Source organism: Rhipicephalus sanguineus, chromosome 1, assembly GCF_013339695.2.
Source record: "Rhipicephalus sanguineus isolate Rsan-2018 chromosome 1, BIME_Rsan_1.4, whole genome shotgun sequence".
Lineage (NCBI taxonomy): Eukaryota > Metazoa > Arthropoda > Arachnida > Ixodida > Ixodidae > Rhipicephalus > Rhipicephalus sanguineus.
The window spans coordinates 301,013,796-301,027,256 of record NC_051176.1 but is presented as its reverse complement, the minus strand read 5'-3'; the positions used below and the strand labels follow the sequence as shown (position 1 = coordinate 301,027,256).

At 50.3% G+C, this 13,461-nt stretch overlaps 1 protein-coding gene across 3 annotated transcripts in view; it reads left to right on the top strand.

Moving 5' to 3' along the window:
* The window catches only part of LOC119379373 (heat shock 70 kDa protein 12A), a 187,328-nt gene that overhangs the window by 148,843 nt on the left and 25,024 nt on the right, over positions 1 to 13,461 (top strand). For 2 of the 3 annotated variants that reach the window (XM_037648685.2, XM_049411953.1), the window contains one exon: positions 5,692 to 5,748. The exons of the other annotated variant lie outside the window; for it this stretch is intronic. In XM_037648685.2, the coding sequence (XP_037504613.1) occupies positions 5,692 to 5,748 (57 nt within the window). The remainder of the gene's footprint in view (positions 1 to 5,691; positions 5,749 to 13,461) is intronic. 3 annotated transcript variants of the gene reach the window in all.

The window sequence follows — 13,461 nt, the reverse complement described above, 5'->3', positions numbered from 1 at the left end:
CCCTTATATCACTTCTGGTTGAAATTTTTTGCTACAAACGATCGCTTTGGTGAAGGCAGTACCATGTTTAACGAGACGTTGGAGGTGGGGCGTTTCGGCAGGAATTTCAAATATCTTTTTAGCATTTTTAGGAATGCTAGCTGCCAGCAGATAACCACTGCATATAATTTGAATAGGCTAGCATACCAGCTTTTTTTAGGCTGGTTAACATCCCTGTCTTTCCGTTCTCTCCTGTTCCTTCCTTCCTGGAGTGGATCGTTGAATTCGATTTATGAATAAATATAGCACGACTGACGGTAGAATATTTAGATAATTACGTTCTAATTACAATTCACTGCTGTTACATACACTCTAATTTATTCTAACACATAGCGGTATTGCCGCTTATAGATTTAATTATGGGCGATTTGTAACAGCAAAAAACTTCCGCTTAACCTAAAAAAGAAGAGTCCGACTTGCACTGGCGGCAAGTCGGAATCATTGATAGGCCTTTCCCTGCACTTTCCGAAAAGACGGAAGGCCTTTTGCGGGACAAGATGGCGTCGGCCATACCGCCAGCTCAGGGACGTTGTCCTTTATGCGGCATATTGTGATCGCGGTACGCACCCGCCAACTGTCACGCGTCGGACGAGCCACTACGACAGCGAACAGATCAGGTTGTCTCGGTTGGGGAATCGTCGCAATTACGTTTAATTTTAGATGCGAAGCAGCTTATGGCGGGGGCTTTGTCCGTCCCTCCTTCCGCGTCTGGCCCACGTCTGTCCACCCCCCACTGCGCATGCGCATCCCCTCCCCCTCTCTCCTCTCCTACGCTCCCCCTCTCTTTCCTCTAGGAATCCTCTACTCTACGGAGCGGCGCGCGCGTCCCCTCCCCCTCCCTCTCTTCTACTACGTTCTTCCTCCTATCTCTCCTCTAGGAACCCTCTACTACTACGGGGTGGCAGCGCGGCGTCCCCCTCTCCCTCCTCTCCCTCTCATCGCTCCCCCTCTCTCTCCTCTAGGAATCATCTACTCTACAGAGTGGGCGCGCGCGTCATCTTCCCCCTCCCTCTCCTCTCCTACGCTCCCCCTCTCTCTCCTCTAGGAATCCTCTACTCTACGGAGCGGCGCGCGCGTCCCCTCCCTCTCGCTCTCCTCTCTTACGCTCCATCTCTCTCTCCTTTAGGAATCCTCTACTCTACGGAGTGGCGCGCGCGTCCCCTCTTCCTCCCTCTCCTCTCCTACGCTCCCCCTCTCTCTCTTCTAGGAATCCTCTATTCTACAGAGTGGCGCGCGCGTCCCCTCTCCCTCCCTCTCCTCTTCTACGCTCCCCCTCTCTCTCATCTGGGAATCCTCTACTCTACGGAACGGCGCGCGCGTCCCCCCCACCCTCTCCTCTCCTACGCTCCCCCTCTCTCCTCTAAGAATCCTCTACTCTACGGAGTGGCGCGCACGACAGGTGGCGCGACAGCTGCATACTCCGCTGGAGGCGGCACGGTAGTTCCCCGGCATAAAATGACGGAGCGCGCGCGCCTCATTCTCTCCTGCGCAACGCCGCGATGAGCGCCAGAGTCAACGCCGCCGCTAGTGTCAGAGTTAGCGCCAGCAAAAGCGCAAGCGTCGGCGCCAGTGTCAACGTCAGCGCTGACACTGGCGCTGACAATGGCTCTCCGCTGCTTCGCATCCACACATGGTTCCCTTTAGCAGGAGATGGTGTAACTTGTATTTAACTGTGGTAGACTTAAAGGGGTACTGACACCATAGAGTTTCCTAAAATGACCTAGAGGGAACTCTGGCGCTGCGATCGTTCAGCCCCCAAGGGAATGATGGGTAGTACACGGATTTGCCTAGTCTTCGTGCTTGTGGGCTTCGAACGCACTTGTGGCTTTGTTTATTGCTATGTTTTGGTTTTCTTTCGGATAAAAGAATGGATCGTTGTGAACTTCGCGACCAGATTTCAATCGGTGAGCCTAAAGAAGTTAAAGTGGTGAAGTGAAACTGCTGATTTTTGCTGAACTTCGTTTTGCGACAAAGCGGATGCAGGCGACGCGGAGCCAAACGGAGCCGAAAGAACGAAGTTTAGACAAATCCGTGTACTACCCATGATTCCCATGCTGGCTGAAGCGCGATGCATTGCAGCTCCCATAGACACTAGCGCCAGAGTTCCCTCTAGTAAGTATTGTAGGAAACTCTATGACTGACACAACTTTTCGAAGCTGAGTTTACTACGCCATACGAATCTGTTTACAGAGACGGCTCTGAGCAAGTGTGAAGCTCAGTAAATGCTGATATGTTGACATTACAGCAATTTTTCGCATGGCGCATCCACTGGCATCGGCAGTTGCATAACATCAGGCGTCGACTTCACACGCCAGCATGGCTAGTTGTGACGGCGTCAGGTAGAAAATGGCGGCTGTCGCGTCACAATCGGATCCACGGAGCGGAGCGGCCGTGGAAACGTCACGATATCTTTGCGCGAGCATGTGAGTGAGTGAGTGAGTGAAATAACTTTATGAAGGTGTCCGGCAAGGAGGCGCGCTCCCGGCTAGTCCCACGTCGGGACCGGCAGGTGTAGCCCACCGGCCCGGTCAGGGGCATGCCGGACAGCTAGGATTTGCTTAAGAGCACGTGGTGAGAAGCTCATACCGTGTCAAGAAGCCAGGTTACAGTAGGAATCGGAAGTACCTTTAAGAAATGACAACTGAAAATTTTTGTGTCAGTACCCATTTGAACTTTTGAAACGGGTACGTGTCCGCAATGTTTTATTTGAAAAATAAGAATGCATAGCATTCGTAAGCTGATAGTTCGAATATTCAAATTTTTCCCGAATCTGCCGTGGTCGAATATTCGGGCGAATCAGAATATGCTTTTTCGAATCGAATATGCTTCGAATAAGGGAAATATTCGGATGGCATTCGAAATTTCGAATGTTCGCACACCCCCGGTATATATTGCCTACGTTAAATGCTAATATAGTCAACGACAACCTAGAATTTTCCAAGAACTGTTGCTCAGCCATATTAGCCAATATACAAAAGTATACGTTGAGATCTGTGACGTCACACTGACGTGCCAGCGCAGGAGTAGAGGTGCGAAATTTAATGAAACATTGGCCTCATTTTTTTTTCTCTAATCTATTACACGAAGTTTACGAAATTATATTTTTTGGAGGTATTAGCTACCCTGCCTGGCGTGGCATCATTCCGCCCAACTACGTATCGTGAGAAAGTATCTTCATAACGCTCGATTTTAGAGGAACAGACGCCATGTCGCCGATAGATTCGTGTAGGTGTCCTCCACTGATGGCCGCTGAGTGTGTATGCTTTCTTTTCACAACAATGCAGCAAAGGAATGGAAGGTAAAATCTGCAGTAGCTGAGAAGGTGGTCATGCAAATGAATTCCCGCTGCTTAGACTCGAGTATATGGAAACACCGAAAGCTACGCCACCATGCAGAGATAAAACGCAGCACCAAACCTTCAGGGCCGCGTCAGTGTAAAATTAAATTAAATTATGCAGATGTACTTACTAAACCACTGTCTAATTGTAACGCACCGGGGAACAAGAGGTCAATTTTGACCGCCTCGTGTGCACAATGCGCGGTACACGAACGTTTTGGCGCCCCCATCGGAATGAGGCCACCGCGTCCGGGATCGAACACGCTACCTAGAGCTCAGCAGCGCAACCATAGACACTATGCTACTTATCCTTGCCATGAAAATGGAAGCAACGCAATCGGTTTGGTGGTTCACTCTTTAGGAGTACACAGGAAAACGCTGAACACGGCGAGGCAACGCTCGGCCGTTCTCAAAACGTAGGTGGGATAATACTACAGTGGCTGCTACCATGGCGAAATCCCGACTTAGACCACCAAACTATCTTTTACTACATTTAACAGCTCTTCCAAATAACTCTGCCTCAACACTAACAAATTCTAGATATGCTGCTTCCCAAGAACGCACACAGCTGCCATAGAAAGCACAAAATGTGTCCAGCAAATTATGAAACGTTATCGTGCTCGTTGCGGCGAAATGCCGCGTATGAGTGTCACGGCAGTCAGAGGCCTTCTTCAGCGAGTATAAAAACTGGGCAGATCAAACGCAACCACAAAGCTGGGAACAATTAGCTAGCAGACTACCATTTCCAGCTCAGAAGTACATCATCTGAAATGAACACGCAGGGTTCAACTGCTCGCATTTTACGGCATCAATAAAGTGACGGGCGAACTGAGTTCAGCGGGCGTAGTGATCAGGGGCGTAGCCAGAAATTTTTTTCGGGGGGGGGGGGGTGTTCAACCATACTTTATGTATGTTCGTGCGTGCGTTTGTATGTGCGCGTGTATATATACGCAACCAAAACTGAAAAATTTCGGGTGGGGGGGTTGAAACCCCCAACCCCCTTGGCTACGCCCCTGGTAGTGATCCTTGCTCTTTACCCCCCGGTGAATCGCACAGCTGTGGCTGCGATTACAAGGCTAAGCCACCGAGCGCATCGGCTCAGCACAATTTGCTTTAACAGCAATGGCTTTTGGATGCGCAATATGTCGTGATGTTTACCGTTTGCGTAAACAGCTGCTTCATATGTGTTGCAAACATTGCAAGTAAAACTTGATGTTCCGAATAAGCTTTTCCTTAAAAAAACGAAAAAAGAAAATGTCATGTGTGCCCCGTCTCACCACATACGCACCCGTTAAATTTATTGAACGATACTGATAGCGCACGGACAACAGCACTATACTGCGCGTAGCCATCACAGCATAATATCGCCGCATATTAGATGCATTGAAATTAAAATAAATACTTTCTCTTTCCAGGCATAAGTTCCACTTTATCTCGACATCTAAAAAGTCGGTAGGAGAGCAGTTTGAGTTTACTTGAACACATTTGTTTACATTTTAGACGCCCATACCTAGAGTTCAGTTAAGAAGGCATCCCGTGAGCAGGAAAAGTGCGTTGGCTTAACACTCCCTTGAGTGTGGAGAACAAGCACGTCCCGCACCGTCAGTAAGCCGTCGGATAATGAAAAACCACGTTGTATAGCCTCGGCTACAAGTCAACAACAAATGACTTCAGCAGGACAGTCTCATGGATGGTCAGAAACGACTGAGGTTAGAGTTATAGTATGCGTTCATACGTTATAGTATGTGTTCAGTTTGATACAAAATCTGTTTTATGCAAGTGGTCGACATGACGCTTCTAGGGGCATGTATTAATGATATTTTATTCGAGAGGCAAGCGAGTCGTCAACAGACCCGTGCCAGTCACTAGAAAGCACAGATCGCAGTATACAAGACTTGGTTTGAGGCCTCCACACAAACTTGGAGCGCTGTAGCGGCGCTGCGTTTCAGATATAAGCAATACCCCTCTTGCTCGGCTGTACTGCGTGTGGTGTGGTCTCCTCGAAAACAGCATGCCTCGCCTGCATGCCCGCCACAGTGAAGGTATAGCCCTGCATATTTGTCTTCTGCGCTTTGCATGAATCGAGAAGCCTGCATTTTGCTCGCTGGCTGAGAACACGCTTCCTGCCTGCTTACCTGCGGTGCAGCCGCACCGCCGGGCCTGCCTGTTTCTGTCCTGAAATATTTCTCGTGTTTGATGTGTGACTCCTCTTTTCCCGTAGCGTTTCACGTATGTGAACGCACTTATTCCATTTTGCGGCCTTGCATTTTTGTGTCATGTGTTGTGCGAATGTTTTTGCTTCTTCCTCCTTGCAGACATGCATATCCTACCTCCCTTGCGCTCGGAAGTTATCGAGGATTACCTTTACGGAGGTAAATCCTCTTGCTACATTCTCACGATCATTTGTCCAGTATTCAATGTGCTCGCACCGGCGCACTTAGCCTGCACGCATTACGTGTTATTCAACCTGGCTAACGATTTTTGCATACTAGCACGTGAATTGCAGGGGTGGAATTTGCGTATACGTAACGCGCGGGGGCACCTGCGCGGAGACATCTCTGAGCAACACGCAGCAGCATACATCGCACGCGCTTCCAAACTGTGACCTTAGGGGAAGTTCCAAGAGTGCACAAGAGCTCTGACCGAATAAATGGTTTCAAAGGCTGAGCACGAGAAGCGACCGTAATAGAAGCAAGACACAATGACCTGTTTCAGGAAACCTGTGTTCGACGTGTTCCTCTAGTCCTCCAAAAAGCTGCCTCGTGCCAAGGCTCCAACAGCCCTGGCGGCATCGCACTTCTTAGTTACCAACCACCAGGAAACAGCGTCGGTACAGCAGAAGATGGTGTGCACACGAGGTCGTTGATTGGCTGGTTTACCGATCAATTTAATGTACGGCCCAAAGCGATATATAGGCCCTCATATGTGCTGTAATATATTGTTCTAGATTAAGTGTAAACTATTATATATATATATAATATATTATATATATCTATATATATTATGTGTGTGTGTGTGTGTGTGTTGTGTGTGTGTGTGTGTGTGTGTGTGTGTGTGTGTGTGTGTGTGTTGTGTGTGTGTGTGTGTGTGTGTATCCCGCCACCTGTTTATGTAAGAAGGATTCTGAATTCTGAACAGGTAGCTTTGTGCTTTCACAAATCGCCAACTCCACTGCCAATGCTAGAACACAAGCGCCCTAGCTTGCTTCCGTTTTTTATGTGCGTCGTAGATGCTAGAAATGGGCGACCAAAAATGAAATGTGGACATGTGTCTAAAACGAGAAGTCTGAAAACTTTAAATTCCTAAACTTAATATCTGAATCCCCTCCCCCCTCCGCCCTGCTGTCAAAATGCCCAACCCTAAAAAAATTCCCGGGGAGAACCCTGATATATCGAACGGTAAGTTGAAAGGAATGCACTGTGGGACATCCCGCAGAGCTTTCCAAACCCCTCGTGAGTAACTCCCGTAACTCTCGCAGTTCATTAAAAAGTCTCGTTTGCGTCTACTGAAATCGATTAACACACACACATATACATGTATAGAAGCAAGCACCCGTACGTAATTTGCAGCTGGCACATAATTGAAACAGCGTCAGGGGCTCCTTTACTGCAATTATGGCTGGTATAGTATTTGCTGTAAAACAAGTGGTCCAAGATCCCCACAGTTGCTAATTAGGCACTTCTGCATGAACCGGTGCACTGGAGATCAGCAGCGACAGTACCCTGTCTCTTTACAAAATAGCCATGCGAATGTATCTTTCCTGACGGTTTCCTTCTTCCCTGCAACCAGACGAGCGCAACCGCCGCTCCATCGGTCGCACAAAACACCCAGTGCGATGCGTGATGCAGTCCAGAGGGAAAGAAAGTTTTCGCAGTAGAATGTTGGTTTCAGTGAGGCCGTACACACAATGAAAGAACTTCACAGCTCCAGTGTAACGAGCATATTCATGGAGATTGTCACAGAGTTATGACGGTCGACTCATGCAAAAGAAGCTATGCTGGCACGACACTGTCCTCCTGCGTGGAAAGGTCGCAGTTAACATGTTTGGTTTAAAAAAAGTTATACTTATGTCAGGTGGACAAGGCCAGACAGGCCAGCTGCATGCAGATTGCCACGAATTAGCTCGTTTTAGGGTTCAAGTGATCCTCGACTGGTGCATGACTCTTTTGAAGCTCAGCGTCATTCCTAGAGCGGCTAACAAGAAGCTCGCCAAAATGACACATAAATCCTGTAACGATCTGAGGTATAACCGGTACCGAGAGAGATGAAAAGCCGATTCTAGGACGGCTTTATGTGTGTGTAAATGTCGAACCCGGGGGATATAACGAACACGTAAAATGTGGTTATAACAGTGTTATTGTTATTAGCTCGTCGGTTTATGGGGCTTAACGTCCCAAAGCGACACAGGATATGAGAGACGCTGTAGTGGAGGGCTCCCAATAATTTCGACCGCCTGGAGTTCTTTACCGTGCACTGATATCGCACAGTACACGGGCATCTACCGTTCTATCGCCATCGAAATGCGACTGTCGCGGCCTGGATTGAATCTGCGTCTTTCAGGTCAGCAGCCAAGCACCGTAACCACTGAGCCACTGTGGTTATCATTATTAGCAGAGTAGTAGTAGTAGTAGTAGTAGTAGTAGTAGTAGTAGTAGTAGTAGTAGTAGTAGTAGTAGTATAGTAGTAGTAGTAGTAGTAGTAGTAGTAGTAGTAGTAGTAGGCAAATCAGTTCTGGGAAAGCCTGCAAGGTTGAGGAACGTTCATGAAAAAGAAAAATTGTCCTCCACCCGTCTTCTAGCACGAAGCTGCAAAGGGACTCCCACGTGGGTCTCAGAAAGAAAGTTTCACAGGTGAAAAAAATCGTCCACGCGCACGTGACTAGAGTAGATATTTTGCCATATTCAGTGCCCCCGGTGCTTCGAGTTAAGCGATTCGCCCTCGCGTGGCGATCTGCTAGCTCAGATGGTACAGCTACCACCGTGGGAAGGCGTTAGTGTCAGGTTCGTCTCCCGAACCAGAATGAAATTTTCTTCTCAAGATGTAGTTTTGGGCTAGTCGGTTCATACTTTCAGTACAACAGCGCCTGCGAAAACAAGGGTCCGGACGAGGAGGAACGACACGTACACAGGGCGCACTAACAACTGGAAGTTTATTCAGTAGTTGCGCAGAATAACTACCGGCTGTACATGAATAAACAAAAGATAAAAGAATAGATATGACAGAGCATGACATGGTCACTTACTGCGCGTGCAAAACGGCTCCTGTAAGAAATCTGACATCTTTCTCTGAGAGCATAACAGATGGCATGCTGACACAGGATTCACCGAGCTTTTTTATCTCTAGAGCATCATCAACCTTCCTTGTTAATTTGTCAGTTGATTTGGACATAATGCTAGTGTTTTCAAATCGAGGTGCGCATCCGCAGTCCCTACAATGAATTCCTAGATGCCCTGATACCGCTTTTGTTGTGCTCTATTTGTGCTCTTTCAACCTATCGTTTAGGCATCTTCCTGTTTGTGCTATGTATGACGCGCCGCAAGACAAATGAGTCGCGTAAACCACATTTTCAGTGCATTGTACAAAACTGTCGCGATGCTTCTTAGTGCACACAGGTTTCTTACTTCCTTCATTAACCTGTGTGCACTATGAAGCATCGCGACAGGTCTGTACAGTGCACAGTGAAAATGTGGTTTGCGAGCATTGACACCATGACCCAGAAAGCTAATTTTACGCTAACGCACTCATGAGTCATCTCACTCAGGCTCACTCAGAGTCAGACTCAGTCCGACTCTGAGTCAGTCCGCCTGAGTGATATTGTCACGGGGTCCTGACGTCGACGAAGGCAGCAGTCGGCGTGTCCGAGATGAAATTCTTTATTTGGCCGAACTTGTGCCCGGGAAACGGAAAGTCAAACAGCAATACACACTGTACAATGATAGCAGCGAACAGAGCGTCGGCCGTCGATGAACTGCTCTGCGGTAAGGCGCGTCGGCATTTATACATGCAGCATCGAACATTCGAGCCTTATCGCTGGTGGGCCGGTGGCCGCGTTAGTTCGAGAATAATCTCAACTGTTCGCGTTTGCGCGCTCAAGCCATAAGAAGATTCCAAGATAATCTGGAAGGTTCCCAGACAAAAGAGCGCGGCTTGCGCAAGGCGGCGGCTACGCGTGCAACGGACTAGTTACATAAAAATGACAAAAAGAAGCGCGCGTTGCAATATGTTGGTGAGTTTGAGTCCGAGTGAGTCCACTTGAGAATTTTGGTGAGTCGGGTCCGAGTGAGCCCTAAGAGCAAAATATATTTCTTGAGTGAGTCTGAGTGAGCTCCAATTTTTCTGCCGACCTATATCTGTTATGCTCTCAGAGAAACATGTCAGATTTCTTACAGGACCCGTTTTGCACGCGCAGTAGGAGTGACCATGTGATGCTCTGTCCAGGGGCGTAGCCAGGGGGGGGGGGGTGGGGGGGGTTCAAACCCACCCCCCCCCCCCCGAAATTTTTCAATTTTGCTCTCGCATATATACACGCTGTAAAGGTGTTTATTGACGGCGCGATTGGCGGCGACGATGCACAGCGACGACAGTCACGACGGAGCGCAACCTCGCAGACTCTCACGAGCACGAGCACGAGGGGCGTGCTCCCCGAGAAGAGGCGAAGAGGGCGACCCACTAGAAGGTGCTCGAGAGGACGGCCCATTACAGTGTTCCAATGCTTCTCTACAATTACCCCGGGTACGAAAAGGGAGTCCTCTGGCGACCTAACAGCTGGTCACTATGAGCGGGTCATGGTAGGGCTTGAGGCGCTCCACGTTGAAAGATGGTTCAATGGGTTCAATCAGGTAGCTGACCGGGGATGTGCGTTCGACGACACGGTAGTGGCCTTCGTATTTGGGCTGTAGTTTGGAAGAGAGGCCAGTTGCAATGGTAGGGACCGAGAGCCATACGAGCGCTCCAGGTAGGAACGTGGGTGCAGAAGTGTTGGTCTCACCGCGGATGCTCTTCTGCCGCTCTTGTTCATGCGTAGTAAAGGTTCTGGCAAGCTCGCGACACTCCCCAGCAAGTCTGGCTGTGGCAGAAATAGGCGCACACTCAGATCGATCCGGCTTGTATGGAAGGATTGTGTCGATGGTGTGCGACGGGTGCCTGCCATACAATAAGAAAAATGGTGAGAAACCAGTGGTGCTTTGAGGTGTGGTATTGTAGGCGTAGGTGACGAAAGGCAGAATGGAATCCCAATTGTGTGATCGGCGGCGACGTACATCGAGAGCATGTCGCCAAGCGTGCGGTTAAAGCGTTCCGTGAGCCCATTCGTCTGCGGGTGGTAAGCAGTAGTTTTGCGGTGAACAACGTTGCACTCTTTGAGGATGGCTTCGACGACTTCCGACAGGAAGACACGGCCTCGATCGCTCAGTAGCTCCTGGGGTGGACCGTGGCGCAGCATGAACCGGCGGAGCAGGAAGGAGGCTACATCGCGCGCTGTAGCCGCTGGGAGGGCGGCAGTTTCGGCGTATCGCGTAAGGTGGTCTACAGCGAGGATAGCCCAGCGATTACCAGCCGACGTCAGAGGAAGTGGCCCATACAAATCGATGCCAACGCGCCCAAACGGTCGGTCAGGGCAAGGTAGAGGTTGCAGACCCACCGGCGACAGGTGCGTTGAAGTTTTGCGTCGCTGACAATCGATGCAGGAGCGAACGAACTTCTGCACGTAGCGGTACATGCCTCGCCAAAAGTACCGTTGGCGAATGCGGTGGTATGTTTTCGATACACCAGAGTGCGCACACTGCGGATCAGCGTGGAACGATTCGCATATGTCAGAACGCAGACTGCGGGGTATTACTAGTAGCCACTGGCGGTCGTCGGCGTTGTAATTGCGTCGGTGAAGGAGGTCGTCGCGAATGGCGAAATGGTGGGCTTGACGACGCAACGCGCGAGTGGATGGTGTTGCCGCTGGATCAGTGAGCAAGTCTATCAGTGAAGCGATCCATTCATCCTTCCGCTGTTCGGTAGCAATAGTGTGAATGTCGATGGAAGAAATGGCATTGTGAGACATTGAGCTGTGGGTATTGTCGTCAGGCAATGGGGAGCGCGAGAGTGCGTCGGCGTCAGCATGCTGGCGTCCGTTGCGGTACAGCACGCGGATATCGTAGTCCTGCAGGCGAAGTGCCCAGCGGGCGAGGCGGCCTGATGGATCCTTCAATGATGACAACCAGCAGAGTGCATGGTGGTCGGTGATGACATCAAATGGGCGACCATACAAATAAGGTCGGAACTTCGTAAGGGCCCAGATGATCGCCAGGCATTCCTTTTCGGTGACGGTGTAATTGGTCTCGGCTTTGGTGAGCGTACGACTTGCATATGCCACGACATATTCAGGGAACCCTGGTTTGCGCTGCGCAAGGACAGCGCCAAGGCCAACACCGCTGGCGTCCGTGTGTACCTCCGTTGGGGCCGTAGGATCGTAGTGGTGTAGTATGGGAGGCGACGTCAACAAACGACGGAGCTTCGCGAAAGCGTCGTCGCACTCTGACGACCACGAATTGAGGGGCCCGTTACTTCCGAGGAGCTTCGTCAGCGGTGATATGATAGTCGCAAAATTTCGAATGAAGCGCCGAAAGTAGGAACACAGTCCTACGAAACTGCGCAGTTCTTTGACGGACGTAGGTTTGGGGAACTCGGTCACGGCCCGAAGCTTGGCTGGATCAGGGAGAATGCCGTCCTTGGACACGACGTAACCGAGTATGGTCAGCTGCCGTGCTGCAAATCGGCACTTTTTTAGATTCAGTTGTAGACCGGCGTCGCTCAAACGCGTCAAAACATGCCGCAGGCGTTGAAGATGCGTGGAGAAGTCCGGAGCGAAAACAACGACGTCGTCGAGGTAGCACAAACATGTGTGCCATTTCAGGTTGCGCAGAACGGTATCCATCATGCGCTCAAAGGTCGCGGGCGCATTACACAGCCCAAATGGCATGACGTTGAATTCGTACAAGCCGTCGGGCGTGACAAAGGCGGTCTTCGGTCGAGCGTCATCAGCCATAGGTACTTGCCAGTACCCTGAGCGCAAATCGAGAGATGAAAAGAATTCGGCTCCTTGCAGGCTGTCAATCGCGTCGTCTATTCGCGGTAGTGGATACACGTCCTTGCGAGTGATCTTGTTGAGTCGTCGGTAGTCCACACAGAACCGCACGGAACCGTCCTTCTTCGCAACAAGAACGACAGGAGACGCCCAGGGGCTGTTAGAAGGTCGAATAACGTCGCGTCGAAGCATGTCGTCAACTTGCTCGTTGATTACACGGCGTTCTGTGGGAAATACGCGATATGGACGTTGCCGCAGTGGCGGCTGGGCGCCAGTGTCGATGCGATGCGTAACGGCGGACGTGCGGCCGAGAGAAGTTTGAGCGACATCGAAAGAAGAGCGAAATTCTTCCAACAGGCCCAGAAGCTGGGAACGCTGGACCGGCGTAAGGTCGTCAGCAATGGAGGAACCAAATACATCAGCGGGTGATGAACCAGACGTCGAAACAGCGCCGAGCGTACTGGAACTGTGGCAGTGCATTTGTTCTGGTTCGTCCATGACTTGTGCGTCTTCGAGGGGTTCCAGGCTGCCGAGACATTCCCCTCGTCGCAACATAACACTGTACTGAGATGGGTTGATAACAAAAATTGACGTGCTGCTCTGAGTGACTTGCACGGTCGCGAAAGGCACCAGCAAGCCTTTTCTCGTGCAAACACGGTGAGATGGTGAGAGAAGTGCAACGGCGTCGGAGAGACTGGCGCAGTACACTGACACCGCCGTTGACGAGTTTGCAGGCACCTTGGTGTCGTCTTTGACAAGGACCTTGCGCGCAGCCGACGGACCGTCTGCCGGCGTCAAATCAGCGAATGGTGAGAGCTCTATTTCGGCTGGTGCGCAATGAATGACGGCGTCGTGGCAGGAGAGAAAATCCCATCCTAGGTGACGTCGTGAGAGCAGGCAGGAATTATGATCAATTCGACGGCGTACAGAGCATCTTGAATAATGACGCGGGCTGTGCACACCACTGTAGGGTTAATACTTTGGGCGTCGGCTGTACGGAGGGAGAGCCCAG